Source organism: Petaurus breviceps, unplaced genomic scaffold (genome assembly GCF_028583685.1).
Source record: "Petaurus breviceps papuanus isolate PSGF00001 unplaced genomic scaffold, PetGlider_PUasm1.0 77, whole genome shotgun sequence".
Classification (NCBI taxonomy): Eukaryota; Metazoa; Chordata; class Mammalia; order Diprotodontia; family Petauridae; genus Petaurus; species Petaurus breviceps.
Genome location: NW_027186492.1, coordinates 19,074,068 through 19,096,312, shown reverse-complemented (window position 1 = coordinate 19,096,312; position 22,245 = coordinate 19,074,068). Strand labels below are relative to the sequence as shown.

At 36.5% G+C, this 22,245-nt stretch overlaps 1 protein-coding gene across 1 annotated transcript; it reads left to right on the top strand.

Annotated features, from left to right (window-relative positions):
- Nucleotides 1-19,709: 19,709 nt before the first annotated feature.
- LOC138175353 (small ribosomal subunit protein eS27-like) lies at nt 19,710-20,032 on the top strand. Its single transcript, XM_069105709.1, has one exon. The coding sequence runs from the start codon at nt 19,738-19,740 to the stop codon at nt 19,990-19,992; it is 255 nt and encodes an 84-aa protein (XP_068961810.1). The 5' UTR covers nt 19,710-19,737; the 3' UTR covers nt 19,993-20,032.
- The last annotated feature ends 2,213 nt before the right edge of the window (nt 20,033-22,245 follow it).

The following is a 22,245-nucleotide window of genomic DNA, read 5'->3' as shown; positions in this document are numbered from 1 at the left end:
TAAGACTTTCCCTAGTAAGCTGTACATTTTTATGGCATGATTTTAACCTCTAACTTAGCAGACAGAGTACTTGTATCCAGATGTAAGAGGTAATCCTTTACTTTTTAAGTCTAAACTCATATGATCTTTATTGTTCATTAAATTAATTCATGACCACTCAAATTCACCATTAAAAATAGAAAGGAGGGCTTCATTAAAAATGAGAATATTGAACTTCATTTTCTAATTTCCACACCTTATCCCTATTTGGAGTTCAGAGGGAAAATACATTTTCTTTGCTTGTTGTCCTCTGGGATGGTATTTACCACATTTCAGAATCTTGCTAATCAAGTCAAAAGTGTTTAGTGGGCCCCTGATCTGAGCCTCTGATAGCCTTAGAATTCTTACTGCATTTAGTATAGACCCTGCTATTGAGTTTAGTTGGGAAAATAAGAATACATGGACAGAAGTTTACTTAATGATACTGAAGTAATTAAATATTAGAATGAACTGTTATACTTAAAGTTGTTAAAGAGTGCAATGCACTACTTTTTTTGTAATGAATTCTTCTACTCATGGAGGAGGTTGGATGAGACTTGTCAGCCACCTCTGTGCCCAAAAAGCTTAGCACAATGTATGGCCCATAGGAAGACCTAATAAGGATTTATGGATGGCTTGAATATTGTAGAGGAGACCTGCTGATGTTTCTCCCACTTCTGAGTCTCTGATATAATAGATAGCTACTCTATGAATTCAGAGAAAGGAGAAATCCCTGTGGGTTAGCAATGAAAAGATTAGTTGAAGAATAAAATTTAATGTGAGTTCTTGAAGAAATCAGATTGCCAGAGAAAAAGGTAATAAAAGAGCATTCAGTAGGAGGAAGAAAACATATGGAAAAGAGCATGGCAGGTCCTGGACATAGTGAGAATATCTGCCTGAAATGACTATCTACAAAAATATAAATAGCCCAGATTACCAGAAAAGAAAAGAGAAAATTTAAATAACATTGTTTTAGAAAAAGAAATGGAAAAAAGGCATAAATGATCTCCCTAAGGTGGGAAAAAATCAGGACCAGATGGGTTTATAAGCAAATTCTACCAAACCTTTAAATAACAACTAATTCTGAGGTGTATAAGGAAGAGCTTTTACAGTGGGGGAAGGGGGAAATGGAGGGAGAAGGTTCAAGCAAGGTTTGACTCTCACTCATGTCTAAATTGGTCCAAAAAAGGAGAACCTATATCTGTCTCCACACATATATGTATGTATGTATGCATATATACTGAATTGGTAAGAAAAAAACTATCTTACCCAATAGGAAATGGGGAGGGAAAGGGGATAAGAGAAAAAATGAAAGAGTGATAAAAGGAAGGAAAGATTTTTTTTAAAGAGCAGTTGTTAGAAACAAAACATACATTAGAGGAAGGACAGGATAAAAACAAAGAGAAGAAAGATAAACAGAAGAAAATAGGATAGAGGGAAATTCACAGTTAGTAATCATAATTGCGGATGGGAATGGGATGAACTCCTCTATGAATTGGAAGTAGATAAGAAAATGAATTAGAAACCAGAATATACCAGTATGGTATTTACAAAAAACACACTTGAAACAGAGAGACATGCAGAGTTAAAATAAGGGACTGGAGTAGACTCTATCATGCTTTGACTGAGGTTAAATACTTAGGTAGCAATCATGATCTCAAATCAAAAGTAAAAATAGACCTAATTAAAAGAGATAAGTGGGAAAATATAACTTGCAGACAATGAAATAGTATCAACACTAAACATAAATACATCAAATGGTACAGTGTCCAAATTCTTAAAGAAAAAGTTAAATACGTTATAAGAGGAAATAGACAGTAAAATCATACTAGTGGGAGACCTTGACTTTCACCTCTCAAAGCTAGATAAATCTAATTGTAAGAGAACTAAGAAAGAAGTCAAGAAGATGAATAGAATCATTTAAAAAATAGATATGATATACCTCTGGAGAAAACTAAATGGAAATAAAAAGAAGTATAGCTTTTTTTCCTAGCTGTACATGGCACCTTCACAAAATTTGACCCTGTAGTAAAGCATTGAAAACCTCACAACCTCACAACAAAAAGCAGACAAACAGAAATATTAACTTCATCCTTTTCAGACCATAATGCAATACAAATACATTTAACAAAATGCTATGGAATCATAGATTAAAATTAATTGGAAGCTAAATAATCTACTCCTAAATAATGAGTGGGTCAAAAGATAATAGACACAATTAATACTTTTATTAAAGAAAATGACAATGAAACAACATTCAAAAATTTGTAGGATGTAGCCAAAGCAATATTTAGGGGAAAAATTATATTTCTTAATGTGTATGGAAATAAAATAAAGAAAGAGCAAATCAGTGAGATGGATAGACAACTGGAAAAAAAAAACTAGAAAAGGACAAATTAAAAATCCCCAATGAAACAGCAAAATGGAAATTCTGAAATCACAGGAAAGATTAATAAATTGAAAGTAGTAAGAACACCATTGAACTAACAATTAAAAAGAGAAGCTAGTTTTATGAAAAAAATAAAATAAACAATTGATTAATTTGACTTAAAAAATAAAAAAGAAAGAAAACCAAATTATTATCATCAAAAATGAAAATCATAAATGCACCAGAAATGAAGATGAAATTAAAACAATTATTAAGAGTTATTTTGCCCAATTATGTTCCAATAAAATTGACAATGTAGGTGAAGTAAATGAATATTTACAAAAAACAATGTGAATTGCCTGGATTAACAGAAGAGGAGATAGAACAATTTGCCCTAGCTTAGGAAAATAAATTTAACAAAGCATTAATGAATTTCCTAAGAAAAAATTCCTCAGGACCAGATGAATTTACAAATGAATGCTACCACATATTTCAAAAAAATCCCAACACTATATAAACTATTTGAAAATAAAATAGGTAAGGAGTTGTCTTACCAAATTCCTTTGTCACAAAAATATGATGTTCATATCTAAAACAACAAGAATAAAAAGAGACAAAAACTCTACACTAATTTCCTTAATGAATATCGATGCAAAAGTTTGAAATAAAATACTAGCAATGAGCTTAGAGTAATATATCACAAAGATCATATGCTATGACCAGGTGGGATTTGTACCAAGACAGCTGATTCAATATGAGGAAAACCATCAGCATATTTAAATATATAAATAACAAAAATCACATAATTATATCAATGGTGCAGAAAAAAATGTAAGCCTGCTCAATGAAAACCTGAGTGAAATAGGTATGTCCTTTATCACCACTATTATTCAAAATTGCATTATAATTGCTAGCTATAAAAATAAAAAAAAAATAACAAGAAACTGAAAGCATAAAAATGGGCACCAAGGAAACAAAACTATTACAGATGGCATCATGAACATCCCTGTTTCACTCAGGATTTCATTGAGAAGTCTTAAAATTTATCCCTATTACAGATAATAGTTGCTCATGGTTTTGGATAGATACTTTTTATTTTAAGAAAGACTCCCTTGATTCCTATCCTTTCTTGTGGTTTTTTCAATAGGAAGGTTTGCTTTGTTTTGTCAAAGGCTTTTTCTTTACCACTGATATAATTACATATAACCATATACCAAGATAAGGTCAAAATGGATAAATTACTTAGACATAAAGGGTGATATTACAAATAAATTAGGAAAGCATGAAAAACTATACTTGTCACATCTATGGATTAGGGAAGAGTTTATGATCAAATAAGAGATAGAGCTGATTTTGGGAAGCAAAATAAATAATTTTGATTACATGAAATTTAAAAGCTGTTGCACAAACTAAACTAACAAAGCCAAATTAGAGGGAAAGCAAGACATTTTGGGGAAAATTTTATAGCATACACTGGTTAATGCAATAACGGAGTAGGTGAACACATAGATTTCATATGGGATCATAGATTTAAATCTGAAGAGACATCAGAGGTCATTAAGTCCAACTTCTTCCTTTTATAGATGAGGAAACTGAGAAGTGGCTTACCTAGGATCATACAGCTTTTAAGTGTCTGAGGCAGGATTCAAGTGTCTAAGGCAGGATACAAACCATTATAAATATCATTTACTATTTTTTATATCATGATTTTATCATTTATATTATTTGGAAAATGACTGAACAAGTTACAGTGCACAGTTTGTGATTGAATTCTATTGTTTTGTAAGAAATGATTAAGAAGATGATTTCAGAAAATACTGAGAAGACTCATAAAATGATGCTACATGAAGTGAACAGAACCAAAAGAACAATATACAAAGTAATAGCAATATTGTAATAATAATCATTGGTAAAAGACTGATGAATGTAATATTAATGATCTATGACAATTCAAAAGGACTCATGATAAAAAGTAGTACCTACCTCCAAATTGAGAACTGATGGACTCTGAATGTAGATTTAAGGATATTGTTCTTTATTTTTATTGCTTCTTTTGTCTCTCAACATAGCTAATGTGAAAATATCGTTTTGCATGACTTCATATGTGCAATGGATATCATATTTCTTGCCTTCTCCATGGGTGATGGTAGGGTAGAACAAGAGAATCTGGAATTGTCCATTCTACTACTATCTTTCTGCTAGTGTCAATGGATACTAATCCAAGTCTCTCTAGGACCTTAGCAATGATCTGCTCTTACCTTTTGATGCTGAGGGAATTATGGATATGGCTCTGATAAAATTTGTTAATCTATAAAGGATGCTCATGGCTGATCTGGATAGCTATGTTGTAGATGAGCAAATGTTTTAATACTGGGTCTAAAGGCAAGAGACCTGAGTGCAGGGGTGTGTTGGAGCCGAGTTGTAGTGCTTTAGGAGAGCCAACTAATAAATATTTAGTGTCAGCGTTTATATCTCAGAAAGTGGCAAATGCTATGAATTGGGGTTTGATTTGCAGTTTTGTTGATTGTTTAGATTTAGCATAGTGAAGGAAAAAAAGTTAGTAAGGCAGATTACACTTAAAAAAACGTGTGTTGGATACATTTTCTTTTTTCTGGAGACCCAGTTGTTAAGCATTTACCATCACATCTCCATCTCTGCTTGAATGTAAATCTCATCATGTCCCTGACTGGCTTTTAAGGGAGGAGTCCCTCTTGCTCTTTAAGTCTCATTATCTGTCTGACTCTATTATGAGTGAATATATAAACAAGATTATTCCATTGGGGAAGAGAGAGTCATAATTTTCTGTAATGAAAAATCTTTCCTTATTAATTGGGAAATGTTTTGAATGGGTTAATAAAATAGGAGGGATAATTTATTTAGACTTTCAAAAGGGTCCTTGAAATGATTGGATAAAGAGCATGGAGGAAGTTCAAAGGTCATTTAATCCCCCACTTTCATTTTTTTTCAGAAGCAGAAAATGAGGCCTAGAAGGCTTAAGTAATTTGTTCAAGTTTACACAGGCAACAAATAGCAGAGCTGGAATTCACAACCTGGTTTTCTGATTCTAAATCCAGGGCCCTCTCTGGTTCTAAATTCAGGCCTCCCTCCACTACACCAGGTTTCACTCTTGACAGAGGATTATGAAAGGAAATACCACCTTTCTATTACTCTCTACATTTTGAACACATTACTCTGGTTTGTCATAGGTAGTTTATGCCCAGAAGTTCAAAGACTATTTGAATAAAACTGGATGACAGATATTTAATGGGCTTTTCAGAGGAAATTACAATAATATGAAGCAGTAAGAAGAGATATATTTGGAGTTGGAGGACCCATATTGAAATTCTAATTCTACCATTTAGTACCTTTTTGTCTTTTTTATTTTTTTTTTGCCTAGATCATTTAAAATTTAAATGATTTGTCCAGAGTTACATGAATTGTGTGTATCAGTGATGAAACCTGGACCTGTCTTTCTGACTCTCTATTTACTCATGCTAATTCTTTAAAACTATCTAGAATAAGGGTATTGAAACTGGGATTTGTGATTTTTTTAAAAAAAGTTATTGTTTCCTTGTTAATCCTATTTATGTATGCATTAAAAAACATTATTCTGAAAAGTGGTCCATAAATTTGCCAAAGGGATCATGAAAAAAAAAAGTTAACAACCTCTCAACTAGAAACTTGGCCAAATAAGGCAATGAATGCAAAGTCCTTGGTCACAGAGGTTTTCCTGCCTCATAAACCCCACTTTCTCATGCCTCTCAGCTTGTCCCTGCTGTGCTTAGATTAATCACAGGGTGAGAGTAAGAATGAGAAACTTATACTGTGCTCCCCTCTAGGCTCTGGTTCCAGTGGTACTGCCTTCACCTTGAAAACTCTGAGTAAAGGAGCAGCTTCATTGAATCATAGAATCTGAGAGCTGGAGATTTGTGGCAATCAGCAAACTTATTTGCCTAAGGATACATAATCATTTGCATGCCCTTATGGGAGAGGAATTGGGTTGCTTGATTCCAAGTTTACAGGTTTTTTTTCACTTCACTGTCAGGGAAACTTGAAGAGACCAACAGATCACTTACAGAACCCCTAAGGGCTACCAATGGTCTATAGACCACATTTTGTAAAGTGGTGATGTAAAGAAGAATCTGACACAGTTGTGGTCTATTTAACTCAGCATCCTATCATCATTTAACAGCTGGGCCTCATAAGAACCACATCATTTCAATAAGCTATCTACAAAGGAAGAATGGTAGAGAGTGTGTGGGAGAAAAGGGAAAGATAACAGAAATATCTGTGGGAGTGTCAGTAAAACTTTCCATGGTTGGTCAGTGTGCCTTGATCCAAGAATAACTTGGCCTTAGTCCTTGGCTCATCTATTGCAAATTTAATTGTGAAATTGAAGGCTTCAGACCACCTTGAGGTATGGCTGATGTGAGGAGGTTTTGCAGCACATCAGGTATAAGAAAATGTAGGGAAGAATCATAAACACCTTCACACTTTCATTGCTGAAGGATCCCACACCATCTGTCTCTGGCAGTTAGTTACTTTCTATGCCTAACTGCCCAGGGAAGTTTTCAAATATCTACTGAAGACTGTAGGAAGGAAAAACTGATTAAATAAGTGTGAGTGCTATTAGCTGGTGTTTTTCTTTCCAATAAAGCTAATGGGAAGGGAGGCAGACTCTTATCCAGCTTTATTCCACTTGTTTTATTGAGCCCTTTGAGTAGATTGTAAACTCCCTGAGCACCAAGACTGGACCTGGTACAATGCCTAGAACGTACTAAATGATTAATACATGCTTGCTGAATGAACATATTTGTGAATTTAATGTGACCCTAGGATTCTGATTATTTTGAAGGTCTATGTCCAAACTCACTGGAAGATATTCGTCTCAATAATTCCTAGTGCATTGGTGGGAGTTCAGAAAGGCATTAATGAATTTCTCCTGGCCACATAAAAGCACTTACCATCTTATATATTCTAGTATAGTTTTACATAGAAGAAAATGGTAGCCAGATAAAGACTAAAGTCACATGTTGTCCTGCGTTTGTCACACCTTATAAAGTGGCTAGTAAAAATAGTAGAAGGGGGGCGGCCAGGTAGCACAGCGAATAAGAGCACCGGCTCCAGTGTTGGGATGACCTGGGGATCGAATCCCGGGCTCAGACACTTAGCACCCACCCAGAAACACCTGGCCGTGTAACCTTGAGCAAGTTACTTAACCCCGATTGCTTTAAAAAAAAATACTAGAATGAATCACAAATAAGGAAACAAAAGATAATTTTACTGGATTTTTCCTGGGCTAAATAATACATATATTTGTCTCAACTCTCTACTTTAATTGTGTAGACATCTAGTCACTAAGGTTTCATGAGCTAAAAACTGTCACTAAATTCTTCTACTTTCACATTTGCCAAGAAATGACAAATAATATATGAGAAATAAGGATTTCAGGATTTTGGTTGCAGTCTTGGTGTTGGAATCCAGCAATAGATGCTGGTGATGGTTACATTTGGAGAAATCCCCATGTTCTGATAATAACACAAAGAAGCAGATATACTGTCAGCATCTATCCCTGCAAGCAGATGCTTTAGTCATTATTGTAAAGCCCATGGGCAATAAAGAGTAAAGCTGTGATATTTATTTTATGTACTTGTCTATCTCCCCTTCCCAGAGTACTTTCTCTCTTTCTTCAAACATACATTTACCCCTTCCTCCTCTTTCCCTTTGTCACTGCCATAGTCCTAACTTCTCTACCCTCTTAATAGTCCTTCTTTCTAGCCTTTACAAACATAAAATCATAGCTTTAGAGCTGAAAATGATATCAAAGCCTGGCATGTACCAAATCCTCATTTTCTGAGATGAGGTCATTGATGTCCAGAGAGTTTAAGTGACTTGGCCCATGTGACACAGGTAGTAAACACCAGAGTCAGAATGCCAAACTAGATCCTCTGACTTGTGGATCAGTGCCTTTTCCATTGAACTGAAATGCCTCTTGACTCAGGAATCTTGGTGCCCCTCAACCAAGCAAGCCAAAATTTTTTTCCTCTTATTTATTGAGGACCTACTACGGGCAAGGCACTGTGCTAGGTGCTATGGGAGATATAGTGGAAAATTATAACATTCTTTTCCCTCAATGAATTTATTTTGTAGTAAGAGTGGTAAGATATATGCACAAGTAAGCATATACTGCCAGAATTTCAAGGAGGGAGAGATCACTTATGACTGAGATGAAAAGGGAAGACTTCATGGAGGAGTTAACATCCAGGTCTTGTGTATGTACTAATGTGAGGGGTAGAGCAGCAGAGGATCAACAGCATATCTTAGATTTAGGAGTGAATGGGACCTTAGAGGTCATCTAGTCCAAAACTCTTATTTTACAGATGAAATTGTGGTACAGAGAAATGAAATGATTTTCATATGATCACACAGGTAGTAAGTGAAGTAGTCAGAATTTGAACCCAAGCCCTCTGATTTCAAATCAAGTGCTCCTTCTACTGTACCATGCTTCCTTTGAAGCATACATGGTGCCTGGCATATAGTCAGCAATTAATAAATACTTGTTGACTTGACTAATTGTGCTCTTTCCAGTCAAAAGGTCATTCTACTTGGCAGAGAAAATAGGTATAACATAAACATCAAGAAGCCCCACTTTCTCTTAATCGTTTGTTATTACTATCCCATCTACTCAAAGCAGAATTCCAATCCCTTCTTTGAGTCTTCTCTTTCAACAATATAACTATCTTGTTGTCCTTATCCATGTTTATTGTCAAAGAAAAATCAGTGACTTGCCGTATCAATCAAAATACCAAAATTATTTTATAGAGCTAGAAAAAATAATAACAAAATTCATCTGAAATGCAAGAGATAGTGGCCTAGCTGTACCAGATCTGAAAATGTATTATAAAGCAACAGTCATCAAAACTACTTGGTACTGGCTAAGAAATAGAGTGCCAGATCAGTGGAATAGGTTAGGTATACAAGATAGCAGTAGTTAATGACTACAGTAATCTACTGTTTGATAAATCCAAAGACTCCAGCTTCCTAGACAAGAACTCACCATCTGACAAAAACTACTGCAAAACTAGAAAATAGTAGAGTAGAAACTAGGCATAGATCAACATTTTACACAATATACCAACACGGATAAACTGGGTACATGATTTAGACATAAAGGGTGATACTGTTAGCAATTTAGGAGAGCAAACAATAGTTTCCTTGTCAAATCTATGGAGAAGGAAAGAATTCATGACCAAAAAAGACACAGAGAACATTATGAAATGCAAAATGGATAATTTTAATTACATTACATTAAAGAGGTTTTGCACAAAGTCAACGCAACCAAGATTAAAAGGGAAGCAGAAATCAACAATTTTTATAGACAGTGACTCTAATAAAATCCTCTAATTCTAAATTTATATTATAGAATATATTAAAATTCTATATTCTAAAATATAGAGAGAATTGAATCAAATCTATAAGAATACAAGTCCTTCCCCAATTGATAAATGGTCAAAAGATATGAACAGGAAGTTTTCAGAAGAAGAAATTAAAGTTATCTCTAGTCATATAAAAATGCTCTAAATCACTAATGATTAGAGAAATGCAAATTAAAACAACTCTGAAGTACCACATCATATAGATCTGATTGGCTAACTTGACAAAAGAGGAAAATGATAAATGTTGGAGGAGATGTGGAAAAATTTAAACACTAATGCATTGTTAGTGGAATTGTGAACTGATGCAACCATTTTGGAGAGCAATTTGGAACTACACCCAAAGGGCTATAAAACTGTACATACCTTTTGATCCAGCAATACTTCTTCTAGTATGACAAAGTGATCACAAAAATGGGAAAAAGACCCACATTAAAAAAAATATTTATTGCAGGTCTTTTTGTGGTAGCAAAGAATTGGAAATTTAGGGGATGCCCATTAATTGGGGAATGGCTGAACAAGTTATGGTATATGAATGTAATGGAATCCTATTGTTCCATAAGAAATGATGAATAAGAAGATTTCACAAAAACATGGAAAGATTTATACGAACTGATGCTGAGTGAAGTGAGCAGAAACAAGAGAACACTATACACAGTTGCAGCAACATTGTGCAATGACCAGCTTTGATAAAGACTTAGCTCTTCTCAGCAATGTAATGATCTAAGACAATTCCAAGCCTAAAGATGGAAAATGCTATCCATATCCAGAGAAAGAACTGTGGAGCCTGAATGGAGATAGAAGCTTACTATTTTCTATCCTTTTTTTTTTTTTTTAAAGCAATTGGGGTTAAGTAACTTGCTCAAGGTTACATGGCCAGTTATTTTGTGTGAGTGCCAAGTATCTGAGGCTGGAACTGATCTCAGGTCTCCTAATTCCAGGGCCAGTGCTCTTACACACTGCACCACCTGGCTGCCCTTCTCTCCTTTTTTGTTTGTTTTTTCTTTCTTGTGGTTTTCATTTTTGGTTCTGTTTCATCTTTACAACATGAATAATGTGGAAATATGTTTAATATAATTATACATGTATAGCTATATCAGATGGCATGCTATCTTGGGAAGGGGAGAGGAGGAGGAAAAATTAGAACTCAAAATCTTCAAAAAATGAATGTTGAAAACTAAAAATAAATAAATAGCTTAAAATTAATTTGTAATTTAAAAATAAAGAGAATATCAATGAAAATATACATTCATCTGCAATAAAAATGTATATAAAAAAGAAAGTTAATGACTGAAGTGTTGGAAATTATCTAATTGAGAGAGATGGCACCAGGGCAGACCAAACCAGTGGGGGAGATATCTTGTGAACCCATGGGATTTTGTCATGTCCTAAGTGAGATACCATGTAGGCTACCTACATACCTTCACCCCAGATGAGGATCTTTTAGGATCTTTTTCAGGAGGTGATCAGTGGATTCTTTCAAGATCTATTTTTGCCCACTGGTTCTAAAACATCAGGGCAGTTTTCCTTGAGAATTTCTTAGAGGATGGTTTCTAGGTTATTTCTTTGATCATGGCTTTCAGGTAGTACAATAATTTTTAAATTATCTCTCCTGGATCTATTTTCCAGGTTAGTGGTTTTTCCCATGAGATATTTCACATTGCATTCTATTCTCTCATTTGTTTGGATCTGTTTAACAGCATCTTGATTTCTCATAAAGTCATTAGCTTCCATTTGTTCCAATCTAATTCTGAAGGAATGGTTCTCTTCTGTGAGCTTTTGAGATTCTTTTTACATCTGTCAAATTCAGCTTTTTAAGCCATTCTTCTCCTCATTGCCTTTTTGAGCCTCTTGCCATTTGAGTTAGTCTGTTTTTTAAGGTGTTATTTTCCTCAGTCAGGCTGTTGACCCTCATTTTGTAATTTTCTTGCATTGTTCTCATTTCTCTTCCCAATTTTTCCTCCACTTCTCTTATCTGCTTCTTAAGGTCTTCTATGGCCTATAACCAGCTCATATTTTCCTTTGCTGTTTTTGTTGCAGGAGTTCTGACTTCACTGTCTTCCTCCTGTTCCATGCTTTGATCCTTTTTGTCCCCAAAATAGGAGTCTAATGTTGGGTTCTTCTGTTTACTTAGTTTCCTTTGCCTGAGCATCTTGCCACTCTACTTGACTTTTGGGCTTTTTGCCACAGTAGGACTCTGCTACCAGAAAGGGGAGCTTCTCTCCCAAACACTGGGGTTTTCTCAGCTGCTGGAGGTATTAGTTGGGAGCCCTTGCTGAAGACTCCACACACTCTGGCAAGCTGGACACACACCCCAGGACCTCCACCTTAGACCGCAATCCAGATCCAAGCAGGTTAAAGCAAGAGCGATTACCCCTCAGACTGGTTGCTTGGTCCCCCTAAACTCTGCAGGGCAGGAGCTGAAGTCTCCACATGGTGCTGGCTGGCTGTGCTGGAGCCTCAGCGGCTTCTCGCCCTGGGGGCAAAAGCCATGCACTCCCACTTACTGGTCCCAAAGTCTAGACTGCACTGACCTCTCACTTTGTCCTTCTCATCTGTGTGTTGGTAAATCTGGAAACGGCCACAGCTGCTGCTGATCTGCAGTTCCTGTAGCCACTGCTGGTCAGGCCTGCCCTGGGGTTAAAGCCTCAGAGTGGGGCTGTGTTCAGCTCCCAGAGCGCTGAGCTGGCCAATTCCTACCATCCTCCTGGGTCCTCAGTGGGAAGTTAGCTTCTCTGTGTCATTTTGTGGGTTCTGCAGCTCCAAAGTTTGTTTAGAGTCTCCTTTTTACATGGATTGGGGAAGGTGGAAGCCAGAGCAGTGGGGCCCTGCTTCTACTCCACCACCTTGGCTCAGCCCCTCGGTACTCCTTTTCACTTTTATATTACATAAATCTACTGTCCCTTTTTTATCTGTTCCTTCACTATAAAACTTCAGGGAGAAAAATGTCATATATATCTAATGCTTCTACTTCCTCACCACCGACTTTCTTGGTAGAATTAATGCATTCAGCTTTGTAAGTTTAACCTGAGGATGATCTATACCAATTTTTCAATCAGGTGAATAAATGTAAAGTTACCCCAAAATAATATTGACATTTAATATTTGGTCAACTCCAAATCCCATCCACCATCCATCTATGCTCATGATGTCATTGGTCCTCTTTGAGAAATAAAGATGAACAACAACATGCCCTTCCATGCATGTGTTCTTCCCACCATGATACCCTTCCTGTCCATCCCTTCTCACTTTTTCACCTCTTACTCTGGGAATAGTGAATACCAATAGCACTATTTCCTTTGGAAATGGCATGAAAAATATGGTTCTTCTTTCAATAGAAAATATCCTGATGTTGGGAAAGATTGAAGCCTGAAGGAAAAGGGAGCATCAGAAGATAAGATGGATAGATAGTGTCCAGGAAACAATGAAAATTAACTTGGATAAGAGATAGTAGAGGACGGAACTATCTGGCATGCTATGGTCCATAAGTTCACTAAGAGTTAGACATGTGAAAGACTTAACAACAATAACTCCAGCACAAGAGTAAGTACTCTTTCTACTGTATCTTGATGCATTCCCATGCCTGATTTGCCTTCTTACTCTATACTTCTGCTATCATTCTCACAGACTTCATTTTGAGGACTCTTTGAGCATCTTTATCACCCAGTCTCTCAGCTTTTTGAATTCCACTGATTTCTTCCTTCACCACACATTGGTATGGTCATACCTGCAACCCCATTTTCCTAGGTCACTTACTAGAACTCTATTACCGCCAAGATTCTAAACTTCAAAATTTGACTACTTGACCACAATCTCCTATTCTTCCACTTTTTCTACTATGTCACAACAAACTGATCTTCACCTTAATCATGATCACTAATCCCTTGAACCTTCCCTAACTCCTTATTTTATCCTTCTCCCCTCACTTTAGCTTCACTCTTCTCCCTATTAGCCTTAAAACCATTATCCACCATTTTAACACATCACTATTCTCCACTTTGGAATTATTCATCTTCCCTCACGCCTAACCTTCTGAGACTTTTCCCTGATTAATTCCTACCGCTTTATTTTTCTTTGTCAATAGGCATTACTAGGGGAAAAAAAACCTACATTGAAGTTATTTTATCTACAAATTTTTAGAATACAACTCAGCTAAACCCTCAAATCCTATTCAATAAGATTTCAACTCTATTGTAAAGTCTTTATCTCCCTCTCAAGAGCAAGTATTTTCAACTTTTTCTTCTTCTTCATACCTCTAACCACTTGACCATTTCCTTATGCAAATTTATCACATATAAATTAAGTTTCCTACTTCATTAAGATCACAGTCATCACAAAGCAGATCACTTAACTCCCCTCCATTAATCTTCTAAAAATCAGCATCAATATATCCTACTCTCCAGTTCTAAACAGTGGCATCCTTCTTTTAGAAGGGACTAATCTCACTACTTTAATCCCTTGGAGGAACATGGTCCAGGTATCATCCCTGATGCCTCTATGATTTCTCCTTTTCCATTGACTTCAGACCATCTGCTTACAAACATGCTTAAAAAAATATTGTTGGATATAGGATTCTGTGAAGATGGCAGAGTAGGTCAGAAAATTCCAAACTCTCAAGATTTTGACCCACAAAAGAGTTAAAATAACACCTTAGGGTGAACAAAGTATAGGTGGAGAAGCACAAAAGATTTGGTCCTGGGCTACGTTCTGTTTTAACAAGGGACAAGCCCTAGGGTTAGTTGGCTTGAGATACTGCCTCTGCTACGGTCACAGGAACTTTAACCCCCAGGAAAGTTGTACTTTAGATTCCTGGAAGATTGAGGGAACCTCTGCTGACCAGGAATGTCAGACCCAGCTGTGCTGCAAAAAGTTACTGGGGTGATTTCCATTTTTGGATTTCATTTCCTGTGCCTTTCCCTTGAAAACATTCCCCTCTTTCTCTCCTTTCTTTTCTCATACTGACTCTTCCCCCTTTACTTGTCCTTCCTAACCCTCACACCAAGTTCCTCCTTTATTCTCAGAATTTCCTAAGTCACGAACACTTTACCTGTCTCTATTCCAGCTTCCCTTTTCTAAAGAGATTCTGTTATTGCCTTGGACCCTGTTTTTGGAGAGGATTCCTGGAAGGTGGTGGAGTAGAGACCAACCTGCCGAGAGAACAAATCTTGTGGCAGGACAATGAAGCAACTGAAAAAGTCTCCCAAATGCTGAGTTGACTCTGGCAATGCCTGTGTCAACCTCATCAATAAGATATAGCTCATGGAGGGGCAGAGCCAAGATGGTGGCATAGAAGCAGGAAAACTCCCCCAATATCCACCTTGAATAACTCTAAAATATGACTCTAAACAAATTTTAGAGCAACAGAACCCACAAAGCAACAGAGAGAAACAAATCTCCTGCTGAAGGCAGCTCAACGGGCAGACAGGAAGGGTCCATCACAGTGTGCTGGGAGCTGAGCCCAGCCCCACTTGAGCCTACGTTTTAGCGCCAGGGCAGCCCTAACCAGCAGCAGCTGCAGTGGATTTGGGAGAGTGGATCACCAGCAGCTGTGGCGGTTTCCAGAATTATCAAACCATAAATGCCATAAAAAAAGTAAAAGGTCAGTGTGGAATTCTGTTGGAACTGTGGAAATGGAGATGTGGGCCAGCCCCTGCCCACCAGAATGAGAAGCAGCAGAGATGTGGTGGTTGTACAGCCTCCATTGCATGGCTCTTTCAGAGCTCCTGGCCTGCAGATCATAGTGGGACCAAGCAACCATTCAGAGGGTAATCACTCTTGCTTTAACCTGCTGGAATCTGGATCACTGTCTTGGATGGAGGTCCTGGGGTGTGTGACCAGTGAGCCAGAGCTAGTGGTGTCTGTAGAGAGGGAGCCCAACTAACAGCTCTAGCAGCTGCAAAAGCCCCAGCCTTTTGGGACAAAGCTCTCCTCTCTGGAAGCAGAGTTCTACTGTAGCAAAGAGCTAAAAAAGTCAAGTCATTGAGTAGCAACATGAGAAAGCAAGGGAAGCAAAGCAAGCATAGCAATCTAACTTTAGATTCCTTTTTTTTGGTGACAAAAAGGATCAAAACATGGAATGGGAGTAAGACAACAAAGTCAGAATTCCTGTACCAAAAGCTTCCAAGAAAAATATGATGTGGTTTCAAGCCATAGCAGAACTTAAGAAGGATTTTGAAAATCAAGTAAGAGAAATGGAGGAAAAATTGGGAATAGAAATGAGAATGATGCAAGTAAATCATGAAAAGAGAGTCAACAACCTGACTGAAGAATATAACACCTTAAAAAATAGACTAACTCCAATGGCAAAAGAGGCTTAAAAAACCAATGAGGAGAAGGATGCCTTACAAAGCCAAATTTACCAGATGGAAAAAGAATTTCAACAGCTCACTGAAGAGCATAATTCCTTCAGAATTAGACTGAAGCAAATGGAAACTAGTGACTTTATGATAAATCAAGATACTATTAAACAGATCCAAACAAACGAAAAAATAGAAGGCAACGTGATATATCTCATGGGAAAAACCAGTGATGTGGAAAACTGATCCAGGAGTGATAATTTTTAAATTATTGGTCTACCTGAAAGCCATGATCAAAAAAAAGAACCTAGAAATCATCCTTCAAAAAATTCTCAAGGAAAATAACCCTGATATTGTAGAACCAGAGGGTAACATAGAAATTGAAAGATTTCACCAATCACCTCTTGAAAAAGATCCCCAAAAGAAAACTCCTAGAAATATTATAGCCAGGTTCCATAGTCCCAGATAAGGGAGAAAATATTAAAAGCAGCTAATTTGAATATTGTGGAAACACAATAAGAAGATCTATCAGCTTCTACATTAAGGGATCAAAGGGATTGGAATATGATATTCTGGAGGTCAAAGTGGCTAGGATTAGAACCAAAAATCACCTACCCAGCAAAACTGAGTATAATGTTCCAAGGGAAAATATGGTCATCAAATGAAATAGGGGACTTTCAAGCATTCTGGATCCAAAAACCAGAGCTGAATAGAAAATTTGACATTAAAATACCAGAAGCAAGAGAAACATGAGAAGGTAAACAGGGAAAAGAAATCATAATCAAAGTTGGAATATTTACAATCCTACATGAAAAAATGATAATAATAACTCATGACATTTTTCTCAGTATGAGAATAGTTGAAGGGAATATAACGTATATATGTATACATACATATATATGTCTATACAGGAGGGTATATGTGTGTTTGAATACATATGTGAGTGTGTGTATAGATGATATAGATATAGATATACATAGACAGATGGCACAGGATCAATTGAATAGGAAGGGATGATATTTAAAAAAATAAAATTAAGAGATGAAAGAGGAATGTAATGAGAGGAGATAAGGAGAGACAGAATGGGGTAAATTATCTCATATAAAAGAGGCAAGGAAAAAGTGTTACAATGGAGTGGAAGAACAGGAAGACAAAAGGGAATGAGTCAACCTTACTCTCACTTAATTTGTCTTAAGTAGGGAATAACATACACACTAAATTGGGTATCTTATCCTACAGGAAAGTAGGGCGGAGGTGGATAAGAGGGGGATGATAGAAGGGAGAGCTGATTGAGGTAGGGTAGTTAGAAGGTACACTTTTGAGAAGGGACAAGGTAAAAGTAGAAAATAGAATGAGTGGGAGGTGGGATAGGATGGAGGGAAATATAGTAAGTCTTTCACAATATTTCCACTATGGAAATGTTTTGCGTAACTACACATGTACAACCTTTATTGAATTGCTTATCTTCCCAGGAAGGTTGGGTGACAAGGGAAGAAGGGAAAGAATCTGGAATTCAAAGTTTTAACATCAGATGTTTAAAAAAATATTATTATTATTTTACATTCAACTGGGAAATAAGATATACAGGCACTGCAGTATGGAGTTCTGTCTTGCCCTACTGGAAAGTCAAGGGGACAATGGAGGAGGATATAAGAGATATTGGGGGAGGGGGTATTCAGTGGGATTACTGTTTTGGGGTGGTGGGTAGGGGAAAGATGGGGAGAAAATTTGTAACTCCAAATCTTGTGGAAATGAATGTTGTTAACTAAAAATAAACATAAAATTAAAAAAAAAGTGACTGGGATGAGATGGAACCAGTACATGCCTGGTGAGTACAGAAGGGTCAGTAAGCCCCAGGCTGTGGGCACTTATAGGAAGTTGAAAGTTTGGCTTTGGTTTGAGGTTAAAACTAAGAACTAAAGGTCTGGGGCAAAAGTCACTCTCCCCCACGCTCAGGGCTAGAAGTGATTAAAAAAATTAAAATATCACCACAAAAATTGCACAGGCAAAGGAGAAAGAAACCAACCACAGAAAGCTATTATGGGAATAGAGATGACTGGGGTTCCTGTTCAGAAGAGGATTTCGAAGTAAAGAAACCCCCAAAGAGTAACATCAATGTGATCAAATGGTTACTTGCCCCAAAAGAATTCATAGAAGATCTTTAAAAAGACTTTAAAAATCAAATGATAGAGATGGAGGGAAAACTTAAAAAAAATAATAATTCAATAAAAACGAGGCTATGAAGGGACAGTCAACCAATTAGAAAAGGAAATACAGAATCTTAAGGAAGAGAAGGGCACCTTGAAAACTAGAATTGGTCAAAGTGAAGCCAGTGAAATTATAAGAGATCAAGAAATAATCAAACAAAACATAAATAATGAAAAAAATGGAAAACAAATTGAAATATCATATAAGAAAAATAAGAGATTTGGAGAATAGGTCAAGAAGAGATAATATAAAAATAATTGGTCTAAATGAAAGTTATGATAAAAAAAGGATCTTGATACAATAATAAAAGAAATAATTAAAGAAAATTGCCCTGAAGTATTAGAAAAATGGGGATAAAGTAGAAATAGAGAATATTGATTGATCACTACCTAAAAGATATCCTATGAGGAAAACTCATAGGAATATCATAGTCAAATTCCAAACCCCCCCAACTCAAGGATACAATATTAAAAACATTAAGATTAAAGCAATTTAAATATGTTGCTGCCACAATTAGACTCACACATGACCTAGCAGTAGAGACATCAAAGGACTGCAGATCTTAGAACATTATTTAACAAAGGACAAAAGAACTGAGACCCCAGCTGAAAATATCACACCCTGCAAAGTTATGTATTATCCTGATGGAAAAAAAAATGGACATTTGATAAACTCTCCTATTTTCAAGACTTTGTTTAAAAAATAGAAGATTTGACATACAAGAATGAAGAGAAATATAAGGTATATACCAAAGGCTGACTATAAGGGACTCACAAGGACAGACTGTTTACTTTATATTTGTATACACACACACACACACATACACATACATATATATGTATAATGTATGTCTAAGATTCTTATTAATAATTGAGTAGCTCATAAGAAAGATTGGGGATAAACCTGAACACTACATGAATTTTAAAAGTAAAACCATTTAGGAACAGCTAGAAAGAGTAATTATTTTATACAAATGAGGTATAAGAAGAAGAGTTGATACAGAGGATTTAGAGGGGAAAGAGGGCTGGTAGTTCTTTCACAAGGAATGGGTTTAAGAGGGAACAATATATATGTACTTAGAAAAATATAAAAGTCTTATAAATTCAGAAGAAATAAAGTGGTAGGGGTATAGGTAGGGGAAAGAGGACAAGGGAAAAATGTAAAAAAAATAAAAACAAAATAGAAAAGAAAATCATGAAAAGCTAAAAAAGAAAAATGTAAAAAAAAAAAAAAGATTGTCCTTGTACCATTTATACCATCAAGATATTTTTTCTTTATTCTCTGCCCCTGGACTAACAGACTTCTGGTAAAAGTTACTGACATCTAATCCTTCCACTTCACCACTATCTTCTCTCCTGACTTCCTTTAAAAGTATCTTTTGCTTTTCTGGCGGTGAAGATCTCCCTGCGCCAACATGCCTCTCGTGAAAGACTTCCTGCACCCCTCTCCTGAGGAGGAGAAGCATAAACACAAGAAGAAGTGCCTGGAGCAGAGTCCGAACTCGTATTTCATGGACATGAAGTGCCGGGGGTGCTATAAAATCACCACTGTCTTCAGCCACGCACAAACAGTGGTTCTCTGTGTCGGATGCTCCACTGTACTCTGTCAGCCTACTGGAGGCAAGGCGAAGCTTACAGAAGGATGTTCCGTCAGAGGGAAGCAGCACTAATGACTGAATCAAGATGAATGAGGAATTGTAAAGAATAAACAAATTTGATACAAAAAACGAAGTATCTTTTATATGCCTCAGTTTACTGAAACTTCTCAGTTCTCACCAAAGCCTTTCTAAAAGCTAAATCTCTCACAGGAGTCCTTTTGAAGATTGAGACAAGCATTTACAGGCCTTAATTCTAAAAAAAAAAACCCACAATGGTTTCCAAATATCTTTATCAGTGTGTTGAGAGTTTTACCTGGCAAATTTCTTATCAACCTGATAAATGTACAGGGTTGTGAGCCTCATTTTGAGACTTTGATTGTAACTCCCTATGGAAGGCATGTAGCTGCCCTTTGACACCTCATTGAATATGAGAGCATGTTCTTAAACCTCATTAGTCATGAAAAGATTGGCTTGAGCTGCTTTAAATTGATTAGAGATGAATTATGTAGTTTGCTGTGAGTTAGGGTCATCTTTTTGTGCTAGACCAATAAAAAGAAATCTCCATTGAAGCGTTGGTCCTTACACCCTTTTCTGATGTGTTCCAGAGAGCAACAGACCTAAGAGAGAATTTGAGTCCTAGAATGAAAAAGCTGTGCATACTGTCTCCCCACCAGGGTGTATCATTAGTTGCCTTAGGAGAAAGTCTTATTTCAGATGCATTTGCTCTCAATTATCCAACTGGTGAGGAGAGTTCCTGGACTCTGAGTTTCTCAGTTCCCTGAGACCCAGATGTGAAGAGGTATCTCTTAGCTTGAGATATGAATATCACAGAGAGAAGAAGCCTGTGGCCAAGTTCAAGAGTTCAGGACTCCAGCCTCTAGAGAGAAAGATGTTGCCTCTCTAACAACCCAAAATTAATGAGGTGTTTGGAATTCAGCCTCTAGTGAGAGAAAGGAGACATTATATATTTAGCCCTAGTCTTTTGAGCTACATTTTTACATCACCAATTGATTATTATAAACTACTTGGTAAGGAATGACAAGTCACCCCCTGGAACCTCCCTGCTTCTGCTGGTTTCTCTGGGCTGTCTGGGCATATTTCTTCTCTTTTGGGTGTTGCTGTTATGTTCTGAAGAAACCAAATTAATGAATTGGTCCTTCTTTAGGTAATAGCACTTTGGGATCTTATTAGATAAACATTAATATATTTGACTTAATAACAAATGCCTTGGAAGTGAGATAAGAAGGGATTTTGAATTTAGAGTGAGCAACCCACAGGGAGGCATTAAAAATTCTTACAGGTTTTTAGTGAACCTTTAATATTTTAACAAAGCATTTTTATGTGCCAATAGTAGTTAATATTCTAAATTAAGCCTATTCTCCTTCTGATATGCACATGTAACTACCATAATGCATTGTCCAGGAGAGAGCTGGGAGAGAGGCCCTGTCTGCATAGTGGAGTTTGGCGGTATGCACAGGAGGTCAACAATAAAGTCTTGATTTTGACTAAGCTGAGGTTACTTAATAAGGACTGCAATGCTTCAGTAAGCATTTTACATTTTAGTCAAAACATGTGAGTTGGATAATGATAGCAAGTTTCAATATGGTCTCAGTTAAAAATAAATTCACAATTTTTCTAATGTCATTCTCTCCTTCCAAGTGAACAACACATGTGAATTGCAGGATCTGGGGTGTGAGGGTCACTTGCAGATTTTCAGGAAGATGTGAATCTGAGAAAAGATGGCTCATGTAACTTAGTTAATTGCCAGCATCGAACAGTCCTGAATTGGATTCTTGAATTTCTTTCCAAAGTGTGGCAGTTCACCCCTACCCCCTCATTCCATCTTCCCTCTCCAGAAGAAGGAAAGAAAGAAACCATTAGATAGACAGACCTGAGAAAAAAATATCTTCAGCTATCTAACTTACTTGATGCTTATATCAATTAAAGAACAGAAGAGAGAGGGGGTAGGAACTCTTTGTAAAGATAAAGAGAAAGTATGGAGATGTTCTGCATACATGTACTGAGTCCTGTAGTTAATGGGATGCTGATTATTGGAGAGAGAGACAGAGATTGCCTAGGAGGTCAATTTACTTTAGCAATTATGTGGTTTCCCTGAAACTTGTTACATATTATTTTAGGTTCTAGGGTACATATACTTCTACATCTCTCCCTAGTGGAAAAGGATTTATCTTTAATGACTATCCTAATTTTGGAGCTTCAAGTGGGAGAAAAACAAACAAACAAAAAACCAAGGAGAAACTAGGACTCCTCTCCAAACATTATATCTTTTAGTTGAGGGATTGGTGAAGAAATGATCTTAGGATC